Source organism: Thermobia domestica, chromosome 1 (assembly GCF_964235325.1).
Source record: "Thermobia domestica chromosome 1, izTheDome1.hap1.1, whole genome shotgun sequence".
In the NCBI taxonomy this organism is placed as follows: Eukaryota; Metazoa; Arthropoda; class Insecta; order Zygentoma; family Lepismatidae; genus Thermobia; species Thermobia domestica.
In genome coordinates, this window is record NC_137454.1 from 99,714,817 (window position 1) to 99,740,781 (window position 25,965).

Below are 25,965 nucleotides of genomic sequence, written 5' to 3' on the forward strand. Positions count from 1 at the left end.
AAGTGACCGAGATGACGAAAGAATTGGAAGTTGGTGGGAGAGATATCGGGCGATTATTATAGGTGAGGAAGGGTTTCATGCTGCTGCTCATGGAGATCTTGCATCATCCTGTACGCGACATGTAGGCGAGAATTGTCAAGTAACACTATATCTATTGCCATTGCTGGATCCTTTGCGGACAAATTTATTGTGCATTTCATGCAGGGATTCCACCAGATCCCCAACAATGGGATGTGTCACCCCCAAACTTTTTGTAACACCCCCGAAGCTTCTGCGAACGAGCCTGCATAAATTATGTTTAGGTTATATAGTGGTGTTACAATGTGTGAAAATGTGAAGAACCCTAATGACGGTTCAGAGGAGAGTTTGTCAAAATATCCATAATCATCATGACTATTAAAACATTTTTATACATATGAGTCACATTGGTAAGTACAAAATTACATTTGAATTGGCTATAAATTTAAACGAATTAAGTTACCCGTACAATGTTGCGATAAATGTGCAATATCTGCAATTAGCAATAAAAATTCTAGCATATCATGTTGTTGTTTTAGCACTTCAGATATCGGATCGAATTCATCTAACCTAACCTAACCAGAATCGTCAAAAATAATTTTCCACTTTAGGCATGGCAAGTTGAAATTTAAGGATGACAAGAGAAATGATAAATTTAGGAGAACATACGACGTTTATTTCTCCATGCATACATTAATCACGAAAACTACGACGAATTTTAGTTCAACATCAGGCAAGCGAATTAATTCGAAAATATTATAACGTACCTTGATTGTATTCACGCAAAATAGGATAAAAAAAGAAACGAAAAGGTCAATTCAACATTTTCTACTTTGTTGAAGTTAGGATTGCAGTGGAAAGGTGTCATCTTTTGTGTTATTGCAGAATTTTAATAGGATAATACGAGAAAGGTAAAAATAATACAAGTTTTCTAAAAGTCAAGCACCCACACCCCACTTAAATTTTTGAACACCCTCCTGATTTTGAAATCCTGGAGGAAACCCTGATTTCATGGAGTCCAGCAGTGTAACGATCAACATTGATAGCCCCACTTCTTCTCAGAAAGACATAATGAATCACTCCCAACATGGACTGTCATATTTACGACAACATCCTCTATTTGTGAAAAATGTGTTTCTGGATTCGATTCCCAGTGGGAGAGGATTAAACGCTTTATGGTGGTTTGGATTCTACCTTAAACTCTAGGTTTACGACTTATAGCCCCGGTGGTCAAATGAAAGCGAAACTTCAACAGAAAAACTTATACCTGTAGATTAGGGATGGCCACAAAGTTCCGGTTCCGGCGGAACCGGTTCTTGGAGATCCGGTTTTCAGAACCGGTTCTGGAACCGGTTCCGGACCTGGATCCGAAAACCCGGTTCCAGAACCGGATCTTAGGAACCGGTTCCAGATCTGGATCTGAAAACCCGGTTCCAGAACCGGATCTTAGGAACCGGTTCCAGATCTGGATCTTAGGAACCGGTTCCAGACCTGGATCCGAAAGCCTCCAAAGACCCGTAAATGAGGCATAAAGATCACCTTCAAAAATAATGCAAAGAGGACCATGCGCTTGTGCCTTCCTCGCCCAGACACGCTTGTGCCCCCAGAAAAAAAATTTTGGTCCACCAGTGGGTGTTTAGCCAAATGAGTTGGCCAGTTTGCCTGTTTAACCAATGAGTTTGCCAGTTACCCAGTTTATTTAGCCAAATGAGACAAGCTGCCGCCGCCTGGGCGCCTGCCTGTCGCTTCCACCATTTCATCTAGCATACTGTTCACAGCTTGCCAGCAGCTCGGTTTAGCGTAGGGATGGTCACAAAGTTTCGGTTCCAGCGGAACCGGTTCCGCGAGGAACCGGTTCTGTTTCAGAACCGGTTCCAGACCTGGATCCGAAGAACCGGTTCCAGATCTGGATCCGAAGAACCGGTTCTAGACCTGGATCCGAAAAACCGGATCTTCTAGAACCGGATCCGTTCAGACCCGAAAACCGGTTCCACTAGGAACCGGTTCTGGCCATCCCTACTGTAGATACCGCAAAAAATACCATATAAAACTTGATGATAGACTAACCTTGCAGTGTGAACCTTTATCTGTCTCCTTCGGTGTGAAATTATCGACGACTACTACTGTGACATAAGTGATTCATTGTAAAACATTTCACTAAAGTTACTGTTTTAGTATTTTGAATCAATGAAAGTTGCTCAGTGTGTGTGTTGAAAATACCTGTAATTATTTATATAACTTATAATGTTCAGAGTTGTAAATTTTCTCCTTATTCTTCTATTTTACTTTCAGCATCGGTGAACTTATATGCACAAAGGCAATTGGAAGTGACAAGAGAGAGAAAATAACACATCAATACAAATATCCAGAAGGTATGCTTTTTGCTTTACATATATTATTATATTCTAGACTGAAAGTATTTGAGAACAAGATCCTGAGACGAATATTCGGACCCAAGAGAACCGGGAATGGCGGAACTACATAATTTATACGGTTTACCAAATATTGTTAGGGTCATCAAGTCTAGGAGGATCAGATGGGCAGTTCATGTAGCCAGGATGGAAGAAAATTATTAATGCTTTCAGAGTCTTAACTGGAAGACCAACCGGAAAACGACCATTAGGAAGACCTAGGCGCAGATGGGAGGACAATATTAAGATGGATCTCGCAGAAATAGGAATACAAAATAACTGGGTTCAGTTGGCTAAGGATAGAAGTCAGTGGAGAGCTTTTGTGAACGCGGCGTTGAACCTCCGGGTTCCATAGACCATAGAGTTAGTTAGTTAGTTATATTATTATGTTCAGATATTATAGCGTAGTACAAGAATTCGTATTTTTTTTCTGTAAATGTGTAAGGTTTATACAGTAAATCTTAAAGTGAATGGTAGCCCTATATAAGAGAAATAAAATGAGAATTGAGTCAAATTGTAATAAATATAGATTTGTACAGAACATTGAAACATAGAAACATAATAAAGAGTTGAATTTTGGGAAGTGAAGCAGCCATGAACTTTGGGAAGGGCATAGTTGTTCCATAGATGAAATAAGTTTCTCTAGTATCAAGATAGTTCCTGATCTCAACTATCCAAATCGATTCTGCCATTTTCCCTACTAAAATGGAAGAGAAGAACATTATGTCAGAGCTACTTTGCTAAGGTATCTACGAGAGTTATAATATTAAGTGAGGTCCACAAATATAGTTTCCAGCGTAGTTAGAATATCAGCTGTAAACACGGAAAGAAAATTAGTTTTAAATTTCGAAATTGTGTTATGAATAAGTATCAACTGTTTCTTATACAACTATTTGTTCATCAGTCTGTCGATAGGTATCAAAAGGGAAATGGTGTATATATTAATTTACTGTCTCGGCTCTATTGAAACCGAAAGTTGCAGAAATATCTTGGTTCTGATATTCATATTGAATTTTCATAACACAAATCTATGACTCGGAGACAATTTGCCAAAATTGAAAACGTACGTGTAGATACTGTTCGATTTCCTTAATTGTAATCTCAGCTGGTCCATCCACGTAACAACCCAAATTTCTATAAAAGTAGGTGTTGAGCTTCAATCCAAAATAACCAATATATATATATATGAGCGTATATAGTGTAAAAAGTCTTTTTCATTGGAGAAAGTTATGTACAGTACTATTTGGTCAGGAAGAGAATCTGTTATCACGAAACCTGGGAACGATTATAGGAGTCGCAAAGAAGATCGTGCCTCTTACGCTGTTGACATGCAAAGCATTTGGCAGTTTTGGTATCTATACGTTACATTAGAAAAATAGACATTATTAACAATCAAATCACACGTTTGTGGTAATCCACATTGTGAAGACTCTAATGTTGAAGTATGATTAGTAGTCAAAATGTCATTGTTTATTCAGTAGGCATTTACTATGCCTTAATCATTGACTCTTTTAATTTTTCAAGGTGTCAAGGGATAACCTAAGAAAAGATTTGAACTGTATATTTATTCTGATTTCAAAAGTGACACCAACACAAATTAAGATAATATTTTGTGTATATTTTACTTCCAGGGAGTAACGAGGAAAGAAGCGTTATGTACAAAGTCTTAGGAAGGAGTCGCAAGGATAGTTATACTGAACGCTATTTGGAAGAACAATTCCATGGTGTTGACTTTGATTTCACCGTTATTGATAAGAACATTGTCATTGGTTCTACTTTCAGGTATGGGATACGTCTCATATGCATTGTTGGTGTTAGTTTATGTACTGGTAATAATATCAACATTTTAAGCATGTTCCATTGTTTATATAAGAGCATGAGCACTGACAGCTAGCACACATAAATTCCAGTTTTTCTGTATATTATTTCCTATGGAACTTTTATATTGTTACAGATATACTGGTTAGATACAGTTAGTTAAGTCACTTGCATCTTGGAAACTAATGAAGCATTAGTTCAGAAGTAGACTTACATACTGAGTTTACTTTGTTCATTATGTATTTATCTATTCATATTTCTGAGCATTACTTGCATCTGTAGCCTGACGTCCCTCGGTGAGCACATTATCCGGGGAAGGAAGAAAGAAATGGGAAAGAAACGAAGCAGCCTAGGATCTGTATGTTAGGTACCATCCCAGCATTTATGCCTGGTGTGAATGAGGAAAACCAAGGGAAAACCTCATTCAGCATGGCTGGCCTAAAAAAAGCTATTACATTTTTCCGACCGAGTGTTCCCACGGAAAATCGAACCTGGAATCACTCGCACCAAAGGTGACAGTGTTTACATGAGATTACATTGTAAAAGTAGTACTGGTGGTAGCGTTTACAGTAGACGTGAGCAGATTATCTTCGACGATCATGGAACGAGTGGCTCATACAATAATCCCAGTTTAATTGCTGTAGTTTCTGAACGCAGGAAACACATTGTTTTATGATGAAACGCACTAGTAAAAAACAAGAACGAAGAAATCTACATCAAGAGCGTAGAATATTGTTTTCAATATATATATATTGACACATCTGAAATCAAAAATCTCATCTCCTTTAGAATGTGTGGTCTTCTGCTTGGGGAAAACAGTGTCTAGTATACATCCGTTATGACTCTATACTAATATTCACGCTGCACTCTGATGGATAGTTTAAGAATTATGAGCCTTGTCCATCTTACCCAGAGGGTTCATCTCTATATCAATTAGGGTCTACTATATAATTGGACAAATCTCACACACAAATATATAAATACTCCGATCTAAGATCTGAGTTATGAATCCATATAAGAATCATTTGTCGCTTCCTATTACAATTTTCCCTCTATGGAGATCAGTATTAAACCCGGAGGTAATAGCAAACTTTTGCAACTTCCGGTTTTAGCGCATGAATACGAGTAGAAATGGTATCTTTCCTTGCTATGCTGAATCGATTAAGAAAGTACTTGTCGCTATCTAGGGATGCACGCGAGACGCGAGAAGTCTCGTCTCGTCTCGCATTTGCGAGACGAGACACGAGACGAGACTGAAAATTTTATGCGAGACGCGAGACGAGACTAAACCATGCGAGACGAGACTAAGTTAAGTCTCGCACGAGAAGTCTCGTGAGACTTTTCGCAGTCTCGCAACATTTATGAATTACATTTAATTGTATATTTAGTGATTTTACATTTATTGAGTTGTCTAAGTTGAGCTTTAATGCCTCCAGGAACAAAAAAGTGATTGGGGCAATAGACATTTTATGAGATTTATTATTATTCAAGGTTGATTTTCAGAATTAAAGCCTTCCTCAGTTTCTAAAAAAGAAAAGCTTTGTAAATTGGAAATTTATTACAGCATCGATTTAGGACTTTATTTTGCGACACAAACACATACACGCGGGCGCGCACGAATACATGAACTTCTGTTATTGGTCTAAAAAGCGAATAAGACTCCCTATTGCTGCGAAATGTGATATTTCTGTTGTTTCTGTCTTTTTCACATTACTACTAGCGATTAATATTGGGGGATGGGGAGAAATCCCCTCTCGTCAAAGTTTGTCCCCGGCCCGGCTAGCAGAAATAACTTGATATTTTTACATGGAATAAGTATTTTTTGGTTTAGTTTACGTAATTGTGTTTAGTGTTGTTTAGTGTAACTGCAACTTCAGTCCCTGCGGAGAGGTTGTTCTCTAAAGTTGGACTTGTACTGCGAAAACAAAGAAACCGTTTCAGCAACGAGTCAGCCAAAAGTCTGATATGTATAAATTCTTGGGTATCATCAGGAATGTCAGTTACCAATACAGGGTAGACTTTGCGTGTTTGTCAAAAATGATTGCCTAACATTTTTGTTATTAATTCCCTGTTCTCTTATGTTTAAGAGCAAAATTGTAAAATGAAGTACAAATGTTCATTTTAGTGTTTTTTTTATATATATATACAAAATGCAAAAATACCAAAATTATGGTAGAATTTTTATTATATTTGGACATTGACGCAAGGTAATAAATCAAGTTTAAATATGTCTAATGAAAATCAATTATGCATTTCGAACCGAACCCCGATTACTTTCCAGTTTACAACAACGAAATTTTACAAATATATTAATCATAGAAAAGTTGTAATTTAATTGGATAGGTCGAGGATAAAACTTAATAAGTAAGAAAAGGCAGTTTTTAGAACAACTAAAGTATAGTTTTTCTTGCTTATTCTTAAAAAAAATCCTTATGTCCTGAGTCAGATTGATCGAAATCCGAGAAGTCATTACCACTATCATTGTCTAAGGTTTCTGTTAGAAGCATTCCAATTTATTACATTATCCTAACCATTGTAATAAGTAAATGTAAACAACATGATAATAAAATAGAACGTATAACTTGACCAAACAGAAAAGCATTATAGGCCTGAGCAGTAAACCGCAAAATTACAAATGTCACTATTATTCTTCACCACTAACGGCTCAAATACACTTACTTTAAAATAATAATAATAATAATAACCTCTCATTTGAGTAACACGAACACTGGCGCCTAGTCTGTCAGACCCAACATTTCCTTTTCTCCGGATAGAATGCCTCTCAGCAAGCGATAAAATGCGGTCTACAACCAGTGTTGGGAAGTAACGTAACGCAAGTAACGCGTTACTTGTAACGCGTTACTTTTTAAGTAACGTTTCCTAGTAACGCGTTACATTTGTTCCAAAGTAACTGTAACGGTAACGCGTTACAAATTTTTAACTAACGTACCTAGTTTGCGTTACTTTTTTCGCGTTACATTTCGGATAAGTAACTATAATGTACCGTATGTATATTTTTTTCGGAAACAATTGTTTCTTTCCTGTAAGTGAATTTCTCACCCCCCCCCCAAAAAAAAAATCGAGCGACCAACAGTCACAGACACACAGAGAAACAGATAAGTTTGTAGTGCCACTTGCTGTTTTTTTTTTAAGATGAGGACAACCTTAAGGAAATCACGTGTACTGATTGCAAGCAGCCGGAAGATTTTGTCGAAGATTTTGACAGCTCCAAATCAATACATTCAGTGATTGAACTAAGAGTGCAATGATACCGGTAGTCTATTTTACTTTGATTGGTGTTGTTTTTATAAAGATGGAGAACGAAAATATTTTACCGTTCGAACATTTTACTCAGCTCTTAAGAATACTTTTTTCTTATGAGGATGATGGTGAACAGAATTTAAAAGTAAAGTGTCTGAAGTGCCCCGGCGGAAAATGTTTATCAACAACTAGCGTGCTATAATTAACGATTTACAGTAAGGGGTTAATATGAATAAACTGTGTTCTGATGAGCAGGCCTACTTTATTACTAGAAAAATAGTTTGCTGATGGTATGTAATATTGGAGTTCTTTCAGATCAGTTTGCTTATCCTAGAGTCCCGTTAATTATTGAGTAGGGTAATGTTTCTCTATATTCTTTATTTTTAATTTTACATAACAACATTGTTATTATTATATAATTAGTTTAGCAGAATAATAATAAGCAACCATTTTTTTCTAACGCTAAGGGATGAGCACGAGTCAAGCGAAAACTCGACTAATTATTATTATTATTCAAGTCGAGTTTCGAGTCAAGTCAAGGGTAATATCCTCGAGTCGAGTTCCGAGCCGATTCAGTTTTTCGCGTCGAGTTTCGAGTCCAGTCGAGTTTGATAAATGACTCGTTCGTTTTAAGTCGTCTTGAAATCATGACCTGATTACACTGGAAAACGAAAGCCATGAGAAATGTAAGCTAAACAGTAATATGGAATACTTTTAGTGTTGCTCACGAGAGGGGACACTGCTTGTATCTCGTCTCGTCTCGATAGCGAGACCACAAGAGATTTTTTATAACAAGCTCAGCTCGGCTCGGCTCAACTGAGAAGATGGCTCGAGCCGGCTCACTTGGGATGAACCATCGGCTCGAGCTGGCTTGGTAAGGATGAGACATTTGCTCGGTTCGGCTCAACTGAGCCGAGGGCTCTAGCCGAGTCAGTTTTGTGAGCTGTTGGCTCGGCTCACTTCTCGGTTCGGGTCGATAGTGAATGAGCTGTGAGCCGAGCTGCTCGAGTCATTGACAATTCTAAACCCAGGCCGAGCAGTTTTAAAGATATTTGGCCAGTGCCCTATAACTTTTAACAGTGTTTGGCTCGAGCCCGAATACTCAAAACCGTCAACCCAAATTCAGAAGCTCGTGAACAATGTCCTTGACTCCTAGACTTCACGGCTACCGAGGTTGGCAATCAACTAGTTTTTTAGTATTCAAATACAAACCGCCTATCTTTCTTTTTATATACAATGTTGTTATAATTAATAATAATAATAATAATAATAATAATAATAATAATAATAATAATAATAATAATAACAATAATAATAATAATAATAATAATAATAATAATAATAATAATAATAATAATAATAATAATAATAATAATTTGTGGTAGTAATAGTGTAATTGATAATTGTACTGTCTATGTAATATACTTGAAACTACATACCGGATTTGGCTCGAGTTGACTCGAAACTCGACCCCAATTCAAGTCGAGCTGGAGGAAATTTTTCGAGTCGAATTCTCGGGTCGAGCTCAAAGATGTGTGTTTCTAGTCGAATCGAGTGTCAAAGAAAACTCGCTCGTGTCCATCACTACGAGTAACGCAGTATGGCATTTTATCAATGTTACATTATATGAAAATGTTCATATATCAAGTAAAAATTTGTCCTTGCACTTACATAGAGCGATTCAGAACGTGCAATAATAATAATAATAATAATAATAATAATAATAATAATAATAATAATAATAATAATAATAGCGATAGTAATAGCAGTACGGAAAATTGAAGCCATATTTTTTTCGCACTTTTAAAGTTTCGGACCTAAAAGTAACGCGTTAGTAACGCGTTACTTTCGAAGTAAAGTAACAGTTACTTTTGGGGGGCAAGTAACGCGTTATTAACGCGTTACATTTAAAGAAAAAGTAAAGTAACTTGTAACGCGTTACATTTTTACAAGTAACTTACCCAACACTGTCTACAACTGAGGTGTTGAAGTAGGAAGTTACACGAAACCGCGTTCTTGTAAGGTCAGCATTTTACTTAGCTCAGGATCAAAAGACATGTGTCTGTGTCTGTGTGGCTTGACACCAGTGCTGTCGGGTTAACCAAAAGTTTTCAGGTTTTGATATTCTGGCAACACTCCAGTTAGTTCAACTGTATGATCTGGAAATTGATCCAGAAAGCTTTTTTTGTATCAAGTATAGTTTGCTGGATATTTTGTTTCTCGCAATTGTTAGCATATTGCGTTATCCACAAGTCCGTTGACACAAGTAATGTTATTCCTTGGTGGTTGGTGTAAAGAGAGATAGGGGACAATAGATGGCAGCACTGTTCTCCTACACAAGTAACGTATTTTTATATTTTCTCTGCTGCTTCCACAAATTTAATGCTAGAGAGTTTAAACTTTCTGAAAAGAAAGTTCAAACCTATTCTAAGGGAACAATTCGTGTCAATTTTGGATATTGGGACGTTAGAGTATTCCTCGGACTAGAAGCAGGCAAAGACAAGGTTGAAATCCGGTTAAATAAAAATGAAGAAATTTACATATAGGTATAGTAAAAGGATCCGGGTTTGGTTCAATGAGTTCAGAAAAACATATACTGAAACGTTATATTCTTTATATCCTAATTACATTGGCGACTTTTTTTTCGGGGCAAAAATGTGCCCGCATGGCATACTGGAAAATATTGCTGGAGACCTCTAAGCTGGAAAACAATGTTGGATCCAGCAACAATTTATGCTGGTTTTGCTGTAAATTACGCTATTAATTTGACGAAAATTAATGGTCCAGCAATCAAATTCCAGCTCAACTTTTCTTTTAATTTGGAGCGGAAGGGACACAAGTTCGGATACCATGTTGAACTCTAGGTCCCGTCTCCTTAGGATTTTTTAACATTCATCTCATGGAAAGCAATGGCAAACCACAATGAATTCACCTTGCCAAGGGACTTTTAAGTCAAATACCTGCCTTCGGACAGAATATCACATTATCATTCATTAACAGCCATAGAATAACACATTGCAAAATTTTGATTTAGAATATATGCGAGACTGCGAGACCATGCGAGAAAGTCTCGCGCGAGACGCGAGACGAGACTCAAAATTTTATGCGAGACGCGAGACGAGACTTCACATTTGCGAGACGAGACGAGACGAGACTTTTCCATTTCTCGTCTCGTCTCGTCTCGCGTGCATCCCTATCGCTATCTATTACCGTTCTTGTTCTGTGGCGATCAAAGTTGAAACCAGATAAAATTGATTTTTATCACTTCCGGTTTGAATAAAGAATTAGCGGAGGAAATGGAACCTATTCTTGGGATGACTTAATCGATTCAAAAAAATTGCTGATCGTTTTTGCTCTTTGGATATCAATGTTGAAACTGCAAGTACTCTTTCATTTTAGTAGAGCATTACGAAGTAAGATGGTATATTTTCTTAAGACCTAAATCGATTCCAAAATAACACTTCTCGATATCCCTTATCTTTTTTGATCTGTGGAGAACAATATTGAAACAGTAAACTAATAGTAAATTTCTGTCACTTCAAAAATAGTTTCAAATTTTGCTATAACTAATGTAAAAATTCTATTGGATTTTCTATACCCTGAAGTACAATTTCCTCTAGGGGGGCAAGCGCCCCACCTTGCCCCCTGATGGGCGCCCTTGTCTACGAGGATCACTTATACAGAGGTTATTTTGTCTTTTTAATATGACTCTGATCCTGGAATTTCACACCATATACCACATATTTCAAAGTTATCTACATGGTAAAGATCGTAGAGTTGGTGGGAGATGGACAGATTCCCTTCCTCCTAAATGATATTGTAGAAGGCATGTTGTTCAAACAATTGGATACAGGTAGTGCGGGATTAAGGAGGCTTAGGAAGCTATAGCCCCGGGACTGCAGGTGGACACCGATCAAAACCTCAACTGCTTATCTAAAAAGAATCATGAAGATACAATCATCATCATAAAATAAACTGTGACAAAAAATATGAAACATATTCCCTTAACTTTCCTTCTGTACTTTCACTGAAATGTATTAGGTGAAGTCAGAAGGGGCTACAAATTTTTCTAGATGGGCTAATCGAGCCCTGGATCAGGTATTCATTACAGACTATAAGATGTAAACAGCAGGATATAGCGTATTGCTACGTTATAGAGTTCTGAACCTAACCCTTTATGAATTATCTCATGTAAACGGTAATACTATATAATAAGCACGTCATACAAGGTTGCGACATTAGGAACTGTATGTGGCTCATATTATATGATAACACTAACGCAATTTTAACAAATAATTTCGAGCTAGAAACAGCTTCTTCTGTGAAATTAAATATTAAATAAAGTTACAAGAATAACTGAATAATAGTTACTATTTTGAAAGTTACTTTAAATTAATTTTGGCTACATTTCAGTCTGGAGCTTAAGATTAAGAACAACTGTCCTGACACAGATCATAGAGTGACTTTCAAAATGATAGTTAATACTCAGAGCTACACTGGAAAGTACAAGGAGGAGATTAAAAACTGGAAGCAGGCTCGTAAACTAGTTAAATCAGGACAAGGTAATGTTTTTCTTATTAGGCCTATATAGTATGCATATTATAATGAACATTATGGGTATAATATTGAAAAATATATTTCATTTATAATTGTTCTATCTAGGTTCTTATTCCGTTTTGACATGTGTAGTATCTCAAAAGTTCCTTGTTACATCACTCCTTATTGAATTTCCTTTCAGAATGCCTACCGTGATAAATAATTTCTCTCACATGTTAATTGTATATATATTGTATTAGTACACCTAACATTCGTCCAATGATGATTTCAGAAGGTCTCTTCCATGGAAACTTTCAATATACGGAGTCCGAACAACTGAAATTAATACTGAAAATAAGATAACCGACGTTGAACACAATCAAAGATATAGTCCTGCAGGGAACTTTGTAGCTCAGGGAAGAACTCCCCCTCCCCTTGAGTCATTCTATAAAATCCTTTATTATCATTTTAATGAATGTTTCTATATTTTAAAAAATGTAGCTAAAGGTATGTTGGTATAGATATATACATAGGGTTTATATTCGTATAGATGTATACATAGGCCACTTTTCACATCTGCAGAATGATTTTTTTTTTAAAAATAAGAGCTTGTAAGATCTGTGAAAATTGTCTAATTTTAATGCAGTTTGTTGCAAATGCCGTAGAAAGAATGAAAATTTTATTGCACCTTTCGTTGTGATAGTATCCGGTGTATACAAGCAATCTGGTAAACGGAAAACAGCCAACATAGAGTATTGTTTATTTATTTATTTTAGAATGTGTGGAATTCATTCGGCCATAAGATCTCTAAAAATTGTTCAATTTTAATGCGGTTTGTTACAAATGACGCAGAAAGAATGAAACTTCTATGTAGGAAGGATGATAGTCACTTATTCTCAAAGCAGATGTAGGAAATTACCTCTATGTTCTCTTAGGTACCTTCGAAACCAGAATTGAGGCGACCCGTGGCCAAACATGTAAGGAACTGGGAATGTAATTCAGTGTGAATGGAGAATCCATTCGGCAGCACCTCCATCAACTTGGGAAGCACTACAAGTTGGGTCGATGAGTCATACATGATTTGGCTCCGGGCCAGCAGACACTGTGTTTCTTTGCTATCTCGTCTGAGAAAGGAGCCATTTCTGGACAAGGTGTTGACATGTGATGATAAATGTGTTCTGTACAAAACTCCACGGCGCCATCATCATTGGTTAGCATCAAATGAACCGATTCCAAAACAGTCGAAACCAGCACTGCACCAGAAGAAGGTCCTCCTATGTGTTTAGTGGACTGCTCGCGGCATCGTTCATCAGGAACTGCAACCAGCTGGTCAGAGCATCAATGCAACTGTGTACTATCAGCAGTTGAGCCGTGTTCAAGAAAAACTCAAAACTTTGGAGCCAGCACTTCTGAATTACAAAGGGGTCCTCCTGTTACAAGACAACGCTAAGCCCCATGTGACTGGGATGACTCGGGACACCATTCTACGCTTTCGATGGGAAACACTATTGCATCCGCCATACTCCCCGGGAATTGTACCGTCCGATTATCACCTGTTCCATTTCTTGGACAATCATCTTAGAGGACATCACTTCAAATCCCTCGTAGAGGTACAAAATGCACTTGACGACCCACTAATTTCTACCGCGATGGAATTCATGACTTTCCAGAACGTTGGTAGATGGTCGTCGGCTGATGGGGACTATTTTTGATCTTCCAAGTATGTCTTAGGTGACCTATCGATGTTCGAAGGTGGTAGGTGAAAAAGCGACAGAACTTTTTTGGTTGCCTTATACATTTGTGTACGCAATGTTATGTCAGTGTTCTTTGACCCTTTAACCCGTGTGAACATAAAAAATCAAATGAACAGCAACATGAAAAAGTAATTGAAAATATTAATTAAAAATCTAATTACATTGTTATACAAATAATTTAAGTGATTAAGATTTCAGGCGACTAATTTTCAGCCAAGGCCATAGCCTAGGACATATTTCTGGCCTTGGTGCTCATTTTATCTTCTTTAATAACTTTGTGTAGATTTTAGCAACAATGGAAAAGTTTAATTGTTTATATCGTTCCACGGCATGTGAGTCCGATGCATATTTCCTTGCCCATTAATCTCTGGTTCTGGAAATGAGAATTTTAAGTCATATACGTAATAGTTTAACGTAAAAATGGCACGACTCTTTTGTTATTACTGAAATCTGAAAATAGAAAAGGCAGTGGTGTAGACAAGAGAGGGTTTCCGAGTTTTACTAACAAGATATTATGAAAAGTAAACACCATATTAAGGCATGTATGCAGATGACCTAAGAGGAATAAAGCTTATGAGTCATGCAATGAAGGCCTGGGAGAGAGTGATAGAAGTAAGATTGAGGAAGGACATCGAAATAATTTGGTTCCATGCCAAGACGGCCGACAACGGATGCAATATTTGCACTTAGTATGCCAATGAAAAAGTACAGAAAGCACCAGGACATCCATATTGCATTAATTGACCTAAAGAAAGCTACAATAAAGTGGCACGGGATCTTATTTGGTGGACACTGAATAAAAAGTTTATTCCGACCACATACTTCTGTATAATTCAAGATAAGTATAGTGGTTGTAGGACAGGAGTGAGGAGCGTGTGTAGAATATCAAAGGAACTCATAGTTAAAGTGGTAGGTAGTTGATTTAGATTTCTGGGCTTTCAGCATCTATGGTCATGCTATCAAGTCACGCGTGAGGGATGGCGTGTCTCGGTGATCACGCTATCCGAGGAAAGGTAAGAAATGATTGGGGAAGGACGGAAGCAGCCTGGGGCCTGTATGTTAGGTACCATTACAGCATTTGCCTGGTTTGAATGAGGAAAACCTTATTCAGGATGACTGGCGTGAAAAGCTCTTTACACTTTTTTGACCGAGTGCCCCCTCCAGGAATCAAACCCGAGACCGCTCTCACCGAAGGTGAGTTAAAGTAGAACTTTATCAAGGATCGAGTCTTTGTCCATACCTTTTTGCAGTTGTGTTGGACGAGCTTACAAAGAATATCCGAGAGTAAGAACCTTGAAATATGGCATTTACGGACGATGTGTTGTGTGGAGTGCAGGGGGAGAAGAGAGAAATCTCCGTATTGAAATCATATGTAAATTTCTCTCTTACTACCCCTTTACCTACAGGAATGTTGTATCATCCAAATTTCAAGAAAATTTAATGATATGCCAAATAACATAATAGAAATTAATGAAATTGAGGTAAAATGTCTTTAGAGCCAAAAAAAAACTTTGTATAATTTCTATACTACCATTCCTGTAAGTGTGAGTTCCTTATTTAAAGTCCTGTAGTCCCTTTCTGACTTTCTTTGATACGTGGACTTACGCATGAATTATCTGCCACCTTACTAGTTTCAAACATCTGATATTGAAGAACATGGAATCCAGCAAGCCTGCAAGAAACAAACAAATTACCAGGCGAAATTCTGTTAGGGAAGGTGGTAACTCAATGTGGTTTAATAAACACTTTTATTTTTAACACAACATTTATTCACTTAAACCAAAGCACTTAATTTATATCGATATACTCTATGCACACAATTGAACCGACAGAATTATTTTATGATTTTTTTTATCACTACTTCATAGTTAGTAACATATATTTATGTCCACTGCACAATTCATCTTCTTTAATTTTCAGGTAGGTATGTCCGTTACTTCACAGTCTTAATCCCAATTTTAGTGTATCTTTTTCTTGGTGATAATTTTCTTTTAGAACGGTTTTCGTAGCATCCAGACGTAGATTAAGCCCTTGGTGCCTGATTATAACTTTAATGCCACTACCTTTTAACCACTTGAAACTTTGTTTTAATTGCACTTATATATATATATATATATATATATATATATATATATATATATATATATATATATATATATATATATATATATATATATATATATATATATACAGTAAACCCCCGTTAACACGAATTCCAAGGGACTGAAAAATCAGGAGTTCGTGTTAAAAAAATTCGTGTTAACCGGGGACCCAAATTTTATTATTCGAATACATTTTCTCTATACATACACACTACAGTATACAGACTATACATACCACTACAGTATATTATGTATATCATAGAAAACACTAGAGATGGTATCGAGACGAAACTGAGTAGTCTCGGTTCCAAATTCGAGACGAGGCCAAGACTATTCTCCGTCGTGATACCATCCACAGAATCGTATCGAGACGAGACAGATTCAATCTCGTCTCGATTTCGAAAAGCACGGCTCGGTCTCAAATTCGAGTTAAGATCGAGATCGAGACTAGTTTCGGTCTCGGTACCGTCCTCTGAAAAGTGAAAACACTACAGTAAGGTTATTATCCTATCTTCGAAAAAAAAAAAAAAGTTTCCACGCAGAAAATCCAGGTCAAGTTATAAAATTGATAACTCCGCTAGCAGGTTGGGTACCGCTAGTAACGGAAAGGTATTTATAACTGCTGTCACCAGTTTGAAGTTACAGGGGAGAGAAGAGGTTTTGTCTCGAGCTGTCGCCAGCAGCTCGTCTGCCAAGCACCTGCATATTCCGTGCTTGACGGAGGACAGAATCAACACCTCATAAGAGAGGAAAGATACCTGTTTCTGGTTTTTCTCTTATTTACAAGGCAATTTTCGTCTGTATAAATACTGTATGGCAAAAACTGATCTGGAGAGAAATCTGAAATAAGAAAAATGATCTGAAAAAAAACAACAACAACAACAAAGAATTGAAAGTTCGTGTTAAATGAAAACCTTTACTGACTCAAGGGACTAAAACTTAGTTCGTAATTCGTGCTAACCGAAATTCGTGTTAACCGATAAAACTTCCCATAAAATAACGTACAGCGATGCCGGGTCCGAAATTTTGTTCGTCCTAACCGAGTGTTCGGCTTAAGCGAGTTCGTGTTAACGAGGTTATACTGTATATATATATATATATATATATATATATATATATATATATATATATATATATATATATATATATATATAGAGAGAGAGAGAGAGAGTTGTTTGTTGCTGCAGACGCTAGATGCTTTATTTTGTTGGCAGTATTGTCAGTTTGGATCTCAACATCCATATGGTCTGAATTAAAATTGTCCTGAACATTAAAACAGTTCATCCAACTTATTTTTAACACTAATAATGCAACTTCTCGTGCTTCCTTAAACTCAACTTGAATATAGATATATTCACCTATCTTCAATTACAACTAGTGTTCATGCTGAAACAACTATTGTCACACGAGCAGCAACTGCACAGCACTCAATCTAACCGCCAACTGCCTTGTTCTCCAGATTTTCGGTTTTGTAAAAGGGGTAAGACGCACAAGAGTCGTGTCTCGCTACTAGCTTTTCAATGGATATACCTTTTCTATTGTGTATCTACCTGCTAACGGAACTTTGGGAGGAAGTATGCCTATTTTTGTTTACATTGACTTTATACTCAAATAATCCACTTCTTATAGATTGTCGCCTCGTTTCGAATCAAGTACTAAGATCTGCATGCTTTGGCCTTTCATTAGATACCAAATATGTTATAGTCCCCTTCTGATATAACTTTAAAATTTTGCATTTAAAATAGGTCGGTTAATATGTTTTTCACCACCTGGCATATTCCTTTCTTATATTTGTCTAGTCACTGGTGCCCTCTAGTGGAAGAATTCAAAATGTCGCTGACAACCTTAACACTTCGGAGTTTTCTGCTTCCGGGTGACAATTTTACAAATTATTAATTATAGAATGAAATTAAACATACATCTACTTTACCTACAAGTATATACATATCTTTGCTACCATATATATATGTGATATGGAGTTGTCGTTCTCTATTAACTTTATTTGAATCAATTTCTTAGGGTAAGGATTACCAGTCTCCATCTGTCCCCAACAGGAAGCCAAAACTCCACCCATTCCAATACCAGACAGTACTTTTTTTTTTTCTCGCAGAAAGAAAGTTTTATAATACGGAAGGACGGAAAAGCTAAACAAACAATAAGGGTACGCGTAGCTTTCCAAGACATAATTGACTCTTAAACAATAATTCTTACATATTTTAATTATTATTATTATTTGATATTACAAACTGCTTCATATGGTAAACCTGGAACGAATTCACAGCCTGTTTTGATAGATTCGCTACGGCAGCTAGAATTCTTGTGAAATCGGTGATTATCCCTTGGTTTCCACACCTCTTTGTCCTTCTGTTTTTATACCTATGTATTAAATTTTGACAATAGACAAATATCCGTCTTTCTGTCGCCTTTTCGGTAGTGTTACAACTCAGGGTGTTTTATAGTTTTTCAGTTCTATATAGTGTTGTAAAAAAAACGTTTTCTTTTCTGTGAAGTTTTTTCAATAAAAAACGTCGTCCTTTTTCGTGTTTTTTTTCAAATGTCTGTTTTTTTCTGGCAACTATTATTTATTGATTTATGTTGCAGACTATTAAAGTAATCAACAAAACTTGAATCGAAATCTTCGTAACTTACGAATCGTTTGTTTCTTTGTACCTATACGAGCAAAATTGTGAGATTATTCCTTTCGGACCCAGGTCATTTTTGTCGTTTTCCTACATTTTTAGTTAGTGACTTATTTTTCAAAAATCATTTATTCGATTGATATGGTAAAGACCTTGTTTTTTAGAAAATGGATGTGGCTATTTTTTGGTGTAAGCATCATTGCAGTGTTGTCAACGGGTGGGAAATTATTGAGGGAAATGTAGGGATGAAAATTTACAAAAAAATTCCTACCCGAATTTTATAATTTTTTGTATCTAGTACCACTGTTGCCATATGGGTTCAAGTCACCTATAAAATTCTTTGGTGTATTGACAAGGTACAGTGAAATCCTGAAGTCGCCGATTTCCATTCAAAGAGGGAAAGAAAAAATTCTCTGTCATCATATACATGAAATTTTGACCCTTTTTACTCCTCAGAAGCAAAAATCAGCAGATATGAAGGGACTACAGCTTTTTTAATTATCCTAATGAAACCTTTTATGATGCGTTCTGTAGGCCAAAGAGAAAGCTTTCTGGTAGTGGTACGTTTGTTTCAATCTAGCCAGAAAGAGGGAAATAATATAGGGGAAAAGGGAAATTTTCCGAATTTTTTACCTAAAATCGGGAATTAATTCTTTTAGCTGGAAACGCTGCCATCAGACAGACGACACCTATCTGAAAGTAAACTTTGGTACCCCAAGAACATATCCTACAAGTATCATGACGATATCTAACAAAGTAAGCATGAAATTAAAAAAAAAGAATCATTCTACCTCAGAAATTCACCATTTTCTTACCATTTACAGAACATTGTTTATTATAAACCTCAACTGTACTTCCCCTTATTATTCTAGTGAAACTATTTATGGTGCACTGTGTAGGCTAAGAACGAGGCTTTTAGACACTGGTACGTTAGTTTGAATGTAGTCAACAAGAGAGAAATAATAGAAATAAAAAAGGAAATTTTTCCAAAATTTCCCCCTAAAATCTCGAATTAAAATTTTCTGTAGCTGGCAACACTGTTGTCAGACACACACACAAACTATCTTAAAATAAGCTTTGGTATCCCTCTAATATATCCTACAAGTATTGTGACGATATCTAATAAAGTAAACATGTCAATAAAAATATCTCATTCTACCTAAAAAAAAATCACAGTTATCTTTCCAATTAGAGAACAAGGTCTACTGTAAACCTCAACTGTACTTCTCCTAATTATTCTATTAAAACTTTCTATAGTGCGTTGTGTAGGGCAAAGACGAGACTTTCAGATACTGGTACGTTTGTTCCAATGTAGCCAACAAGAGGGAAATAATAGGAGAGGGAGGAGACAAAACAGATAATTTTCCCAAAAATTCCCCCTAAAATCTAAAATTAAAATTTTCTGTAGCTAACAACACTGCTACCAGGCAGACGCAAACTATCTTAAATTAAACATTGGTACACCACTAATATATCCTACAAATATCATGGTGATATTTAAGTATCATGGTAGAACAAAGCTTCTAATTACCAAAAGTATATTACGGTAAACAGAAAAGTAGGAAAAAAACTAGAAAAATCAAGGGTTGGAACCTAAATACAAATATTTCGTGCGCCCTCTAATTACCCGATTGTAACGATCTGTACTCGCGTTTGTTCAGTAAGGACAAATGTTCGACTGGCGTTAGTTGACTTGCACTCGGACGTATAAGTACGGATTTATAAACAAAAATTTCGATTTTTTTTGCCGAAATTTAGGGAAATTGTAATTTCCCTAATTGGCAACACTGCTCGCAGGCCCGTCCAATTAATGTCAACAATTTTGTATGCATCCGAGGTATATGTCTGGCAAGTCTTAAGGAGGTCTCTCTACAGCGAAGGAAGCTGCAGGGGAAAAAGTAGTAAAGGAAATTCGAAATTAGGAAAATCTCGTATTTTTGACTGGGGTGAAATTTGAGAAGGAAATTCGACACCCAGAACAAAAAGAAATATGATAAACTATGGGCCAATCATATTTGGCAAAAATAATATCCCGATATCTTAATTAGTGTCCACACAGGAGCGGATTAAAAAAGTGACACACCCGTGTGTGCCACTTTGGCCACCTGGGTCCGAAAGGGTTACGAGTGTACATTTGATTACATTTAGTCTCGACTAATAATTATATCATTGTTGTAAACAATAACTTTATAAGAAAAATTTTCTCTCCTTTTCATATCTTAGTTCCAACATTGTTGGTGAGAAATGCAGGGTGTTTGAAAATGAATATCGCGGTTTTAAGTCTTCGTAGTACTTTTTACGTTTTACGTACAATTATAAACAATACACCAAGTAAAAGAACACCTCAAACAGTTTTTGCTATAAGTGTTCAATGTGAGCTTTATTCGTCACATGGCACACATCTAGTCGATAGGTGAGAAAGGCCCATAAACTTTCCGCCGTATGGCACAAAACACATTCAATTTAGGGGAGTCTCGTTTCAACTGTACCATCTCCTGAGGATTTGCTGACCGCCAGATGCGAACATTATGAGTGTTCCCATTAGCTCTTTAGTAAAATGTCGATTTATCACTGAAAATGACACGATCCAGAAGATCTTGTTATGCAGCAATATTTCACTTGCGAAATTGGCACGTAAACCGTAGTATGTAGGCTTTAGACCTGTAGCAACTGCAAACGATAAGGACATAGTTGCAAGCGTCTCCTTAATATTCTTCGCACAGACGGTTGCAGTGTAACTACAGATTCAGTCCTTATTAAAACACAAAAAGCTTTCTGCTCTCTAGTCTCCATCTTTGTTTCTTGCTTTGTTTCTTGCTCTTTCTAACGGCAGACAGAAGAAACAATGCATGTGCATGCCTGCGTACAAAACTGTTCGAGTTGCTCTTTCATTTGATATAATATAATTGTAAGTTAATTGTAATAGATATTACAAAGTTTCAAATCACTAATATTAATTTTGAAACACCCTGCATTACTTCAAATTGTGTCATCCTATATTCCTGTCTTGTATATACATATTACGACCGACCCTATTCAATTTGTCGCCCCGTGCAATGGCATAATTTTCCGCCTCCCCCTTTCTCCAGAACGAACAACTCTTAAAAGTCACGATTTTAAGTATGCTACTCCAGCATGAACAACGAAGGGAAGGTTAAGTGCAGTCGCACTCAGAAAGACTTAAATACTTACTAAAAATACAATCTCGTTGTGTCTGTTTTTTCTTTAAATATTAATCTATTATATTAGTGAATGATAAAGCAAACACCTGCAGAGGAAAGATGGTAATCCTTTTTACAGAATTCACTATCGAGCTTCAATCTCAATGTATCAGTTTGCAATTCCAGTGCAACTAGCTCTTTATCTTTATTTCTTGATTTTTCTTCTACATTTGTTAACATTTCTTTAAAAAAATACTTTCTATCTTCAATTATAAGGAACTTGTTTGTGACAAAAACATGACTAGTTGTCATATCAAAACTGCGATAACTTACTAAATGGAACAGATATTCGCTACTATTCGAGAATTAAATTCTTGAATTTGATAATAATCAAGCAATTTGTGCACGGATTTTTTGATCATTTGCTTTAGCATTATCCATATGACCTTAAACTAATGCAACCTAAACATAATGTACGAATGTAGTATTCAAGTAGGTCAGCTTGGTAAATGTAACTACCATCATCATGAAGTCTGTTTCCAACAAGAAATATTTAATTTAAATAATATACTTATGACAGATTTTACCGGACTCTTCAAACTTTCTGCTCTATGCAAATGCATGTGTTGCACTTTGCACATATGGTAGAGCCGGCTGTGCATACCATATATATCTAGTCGACAAATTATTTATATATGATATTTAGAAAAATACTAGTAAGCAAATTGTATTGCTTACTAGTATTTAGACAAGTTGTTTGAATTTTATACTGTTCGTGACATTATTTTCGTACTTATTAAAGGCCTGCTTTCACGAAAAAACAAAATTTCATTTCTACTTTTATTTCTTAGTTGATATTGATGAAAACTGCTGAAACCCGAATTGTTAGTAGGTATGCTATTCATATAAATTGTAAAATATTTCTAGTGTATCAATATCTAGTGTTTAATTTATGTTGCATTTTACGGTGATTACAGGTACATAAACATATTTCATACTTAAATAGACGTAAGATGCATTAAAAATGACTATTTGATTTGAAAAAAAAACAAACGAAATTTAGAAAAAAACGAGAGGCAATGTTTTTTTCTAAAAAAAACGTACATTTCTGAAAAAATACGAACGGTTTTTTTTTTCTATTTACAAGACTAGTTCTATATAGTATTCTTATAGCTGCTTAACAGAAATAAAACAGTAATTTTTAGTTTCAACTCACAATATAGTTGGCAAGGCTGACCAAGCATAGGTGACTGACCTTTAGAGCGTAGTTGTCTTCTACAAGCCTGACTTAAAAAAAAAAAATTAACTCACTAGAGTCTATCTTTCTATATACGAAATCCAAAATCTGTCGTTACATCCTCGATATAAACTTGAATATTACCAATACTTATGAAATAAAAATGAATATGATTCTAAGTTTAATAATATAAATAATATATGAAAATAAAGAAAACCATTTCCGTTTTGATAGGCAAATTAATGAAAAAGTCTAAATCTACTACTATATAAAATTTATTAATAAAAATAATAAAGACTGCGTGTTACATTTGGTGAGTGAGACTAAGACAGCACTGCAAGATAAAATAGATACATGAAAAGGAATATTGGAGAGCAAAAGGCTTAGAGTTAGTAAAATCAAGATAGCATGTTTAAACTGCCCATTCATATGCAGGAATAGAAAAATATAAAGAGTTCAAATTACAAGCTGTTAGATAAAATGGAGAGAAGCAATAGAAGTATTGCGCGAGGGGAGGACTCCAGGTAGGATTAGAGGAGTCAAAATTAAAATATAGTGAACTATATTGCTAATGGGATATGCAACCCAACCGTTTTACATGTGCTGCAGGTTGAATAACTTTCACACTTTTGCCATGCTTTGCATTAACCTTATTCCTGTGAGTAGAGCGGGCATAATAATTGGCTCAGGAGTCAATAGAGCAATGTCGAAGGGATTGCTCTTCGTTATATATTTCACTCATTCCTGTACTTTTAAAGATATTTTTTGTATAAACATTATTTTTCCATTACGATATCGGGTACTTCTGCTAGTATGAAATATTATGGTGTGCAGAGCTTTGGTTCTCGAGTTGTAGGCTATCAAAGTTGGGGATTAGTCTTAGTTATATTTTTCAAAAGAAATCTCTGATTGCTATTTTGAGCAGATATATATGGAAGAAATCTTTTTAAACATAACAACATTTAATTTGAGGCATAATATGGTACATAACGAAACGGTTGACTAGCTATGTTGTAAATGCAGTCTGTATTTACAACAATGATTTACTTTTACGTTGATTAGTTATGTTGTAAATGCAGTCTGTACTTGTAATAAAGGTTTGTTTTTACAGTTGACTAGCTATGCTGTAAATGCAGTCTGTACTTATAATGAAGACTAGAATGTAACTAGCTAGGGGCTCCGCCCCCAGACCTCCGCGTTTGCTCGGTCTACAGACTCGCATCTCTTATGTATCAGCCTTTGCATCAAGAGTGAATTTCATGCATTTGCTCTTTAATTACATTTGCTGAATTTGGTCCAGCTGGAGGCTTCGCACCTAATCTCCCGCATTTACTCGGCCTACGGCCTCGCATCTCTTAAACACACAATTCTACGGAATTTCAAGTTTCTTTTGCTATTTCAACTATCGAGAAGATATTTTGTATCCCAAGGAAAAACCTATTTAAATAACATGAGAATTTTATTTTTTCTTGTAAGTTAGTCCCGGAAGGCTACAACTATCATTTTAATATTTTGGGGTGTTTAATATTTATAACATGGGAAAGATTTTTCAGTTCTCCATAAAACCACTCTACATTTAGAAATGTTTATTTGTAACGATTTACGTACTTAACGCTAATGAAAATGTATAAGCATATCGAATTTCAAGCTTTTATTCCAATTCCAAGTACATAGAATATGAGGTTATAGGTAAAAATAAAAGTCCCATTTAAATAACATGGGAAATTTCTTCACCCCCCTTTAAATCCCCCTAATACTTAAAAATATTCACTTGTGGCAATCTTCCTGTCGGCTAGTCCCGAAGAGCTACAAACATGTCAAATTTAATCATTGTAGTCCTACAGGAAGTGCCCAATAATTTTGGGATGTAAAAGGTGTCCCATATAAATAACAAGGAGAAGATTTTTCACTTCCTCATAAAACCACTCTAAAGTTAGAAATTTTTACTTTTAGTAATTTTCTCAGATAACGCTAACGAAAACGTATAAGCATACCGAATTTCAAATTTTTATTCCAATTCCAAGTACCTAAAACATGAGATAATACGTACAAACAAGATCCATTTAAATAACATGGGGAATTTCTTCATACCCCCTTTAGACTCCCTAAAAATAAAAAATATTCACTTTTGGCAATTTCCTGTGGGTTAGTCCCAGAAACCTACAATTATACCAAATATCAACTTTCCATATCAAACGGAAGTACATCTTTATTTTATGTCAGTTCATGTAGCTTTATACATAGTTAGGATTTACTAGCTATATTGTAAATGCAACCGTAATTATAATAAAGATTTACTTTCAAAAAGTCAATGAACAATGCTATTTGTTGCATAGAGGAACTTTCGGTTTCACAACTCACCGCATCTTAAAACGAATATATAAAGAATATTAATAATTATCGCATTATTTTTACCACTTTCAAAATTAAATTAAGATAAAATATTAAAATGAATTACTACAACTATTGCTATATAATAAACTATTCAATTGGTATAAAATAAACTACTACTACTTTATTTATTTATTTATTTACAGAGAAGAAGATACGAATGGATGTTTTATTTGATGAATACCACAGTGAATGTGAGGATGGATGTCTTTTTAAAATCTCTTGTTGGGCTCATGTTCATGGAACAGACAAGAAATATTTTGCATTCGACGACTTTGAACTTCGAAAACCTGAAATCAAAATTGAAGTAAGAACATTGAAATATTATTGAACAAATTTAAACGTTTTCATGAGCTTCTCCTCTATTAATGCCAATTGAGTTGTCCGTGATAAAGAAAATCATTCTTCCTTTACACTACTACACGTGATCGAATCTAAAATGATTTTTTTTTTTACAATAATGGAACCTAAATTAAACAAAAAAAAAAAATGTTGGAAGACGAATTAGTGACCAGTATAAGATTGAGCATCTCAGTTTGTGACCCATAATTTGCTTTTAGCCTATAGTCGTAGAGTACATACTAAATATACTGAACATGGATTGTTACATATTTCACTGACATTAGATTGCTGAGTT

General features: G+C 35.6%; 1 protein-coding gene across 1 annotated transcript in view; it reads left to right on the forward strand.

Moving 5' to 3' along the window:
* Positions 1-25,965, forward strand: part of LOC145687647 (annulin-like) — a 135,550-nt gene that overhangs the window by 101,104 nt on the left and 8,481 nt on the right. The window contains exons 9-12 of the mRNA XM_081761112.1: positions 2,311-2,390; positions 4,061-4,211; positions 11,922-12,070; positions 25,475-25,635. Coding sequence (XP_081617238.1) covers positions 2,311-2,390; positions 4,061-4,211; positions 11,922-12,070; positions 25,475-25,635 — 541 coding nt within the window. The remainder of the gene's footprint in view (positions 1-2,310; positions 2,391-4,060; positions 4,212-11,921; positions 12,071-25,474; positions 25,636-25,965) is intronic.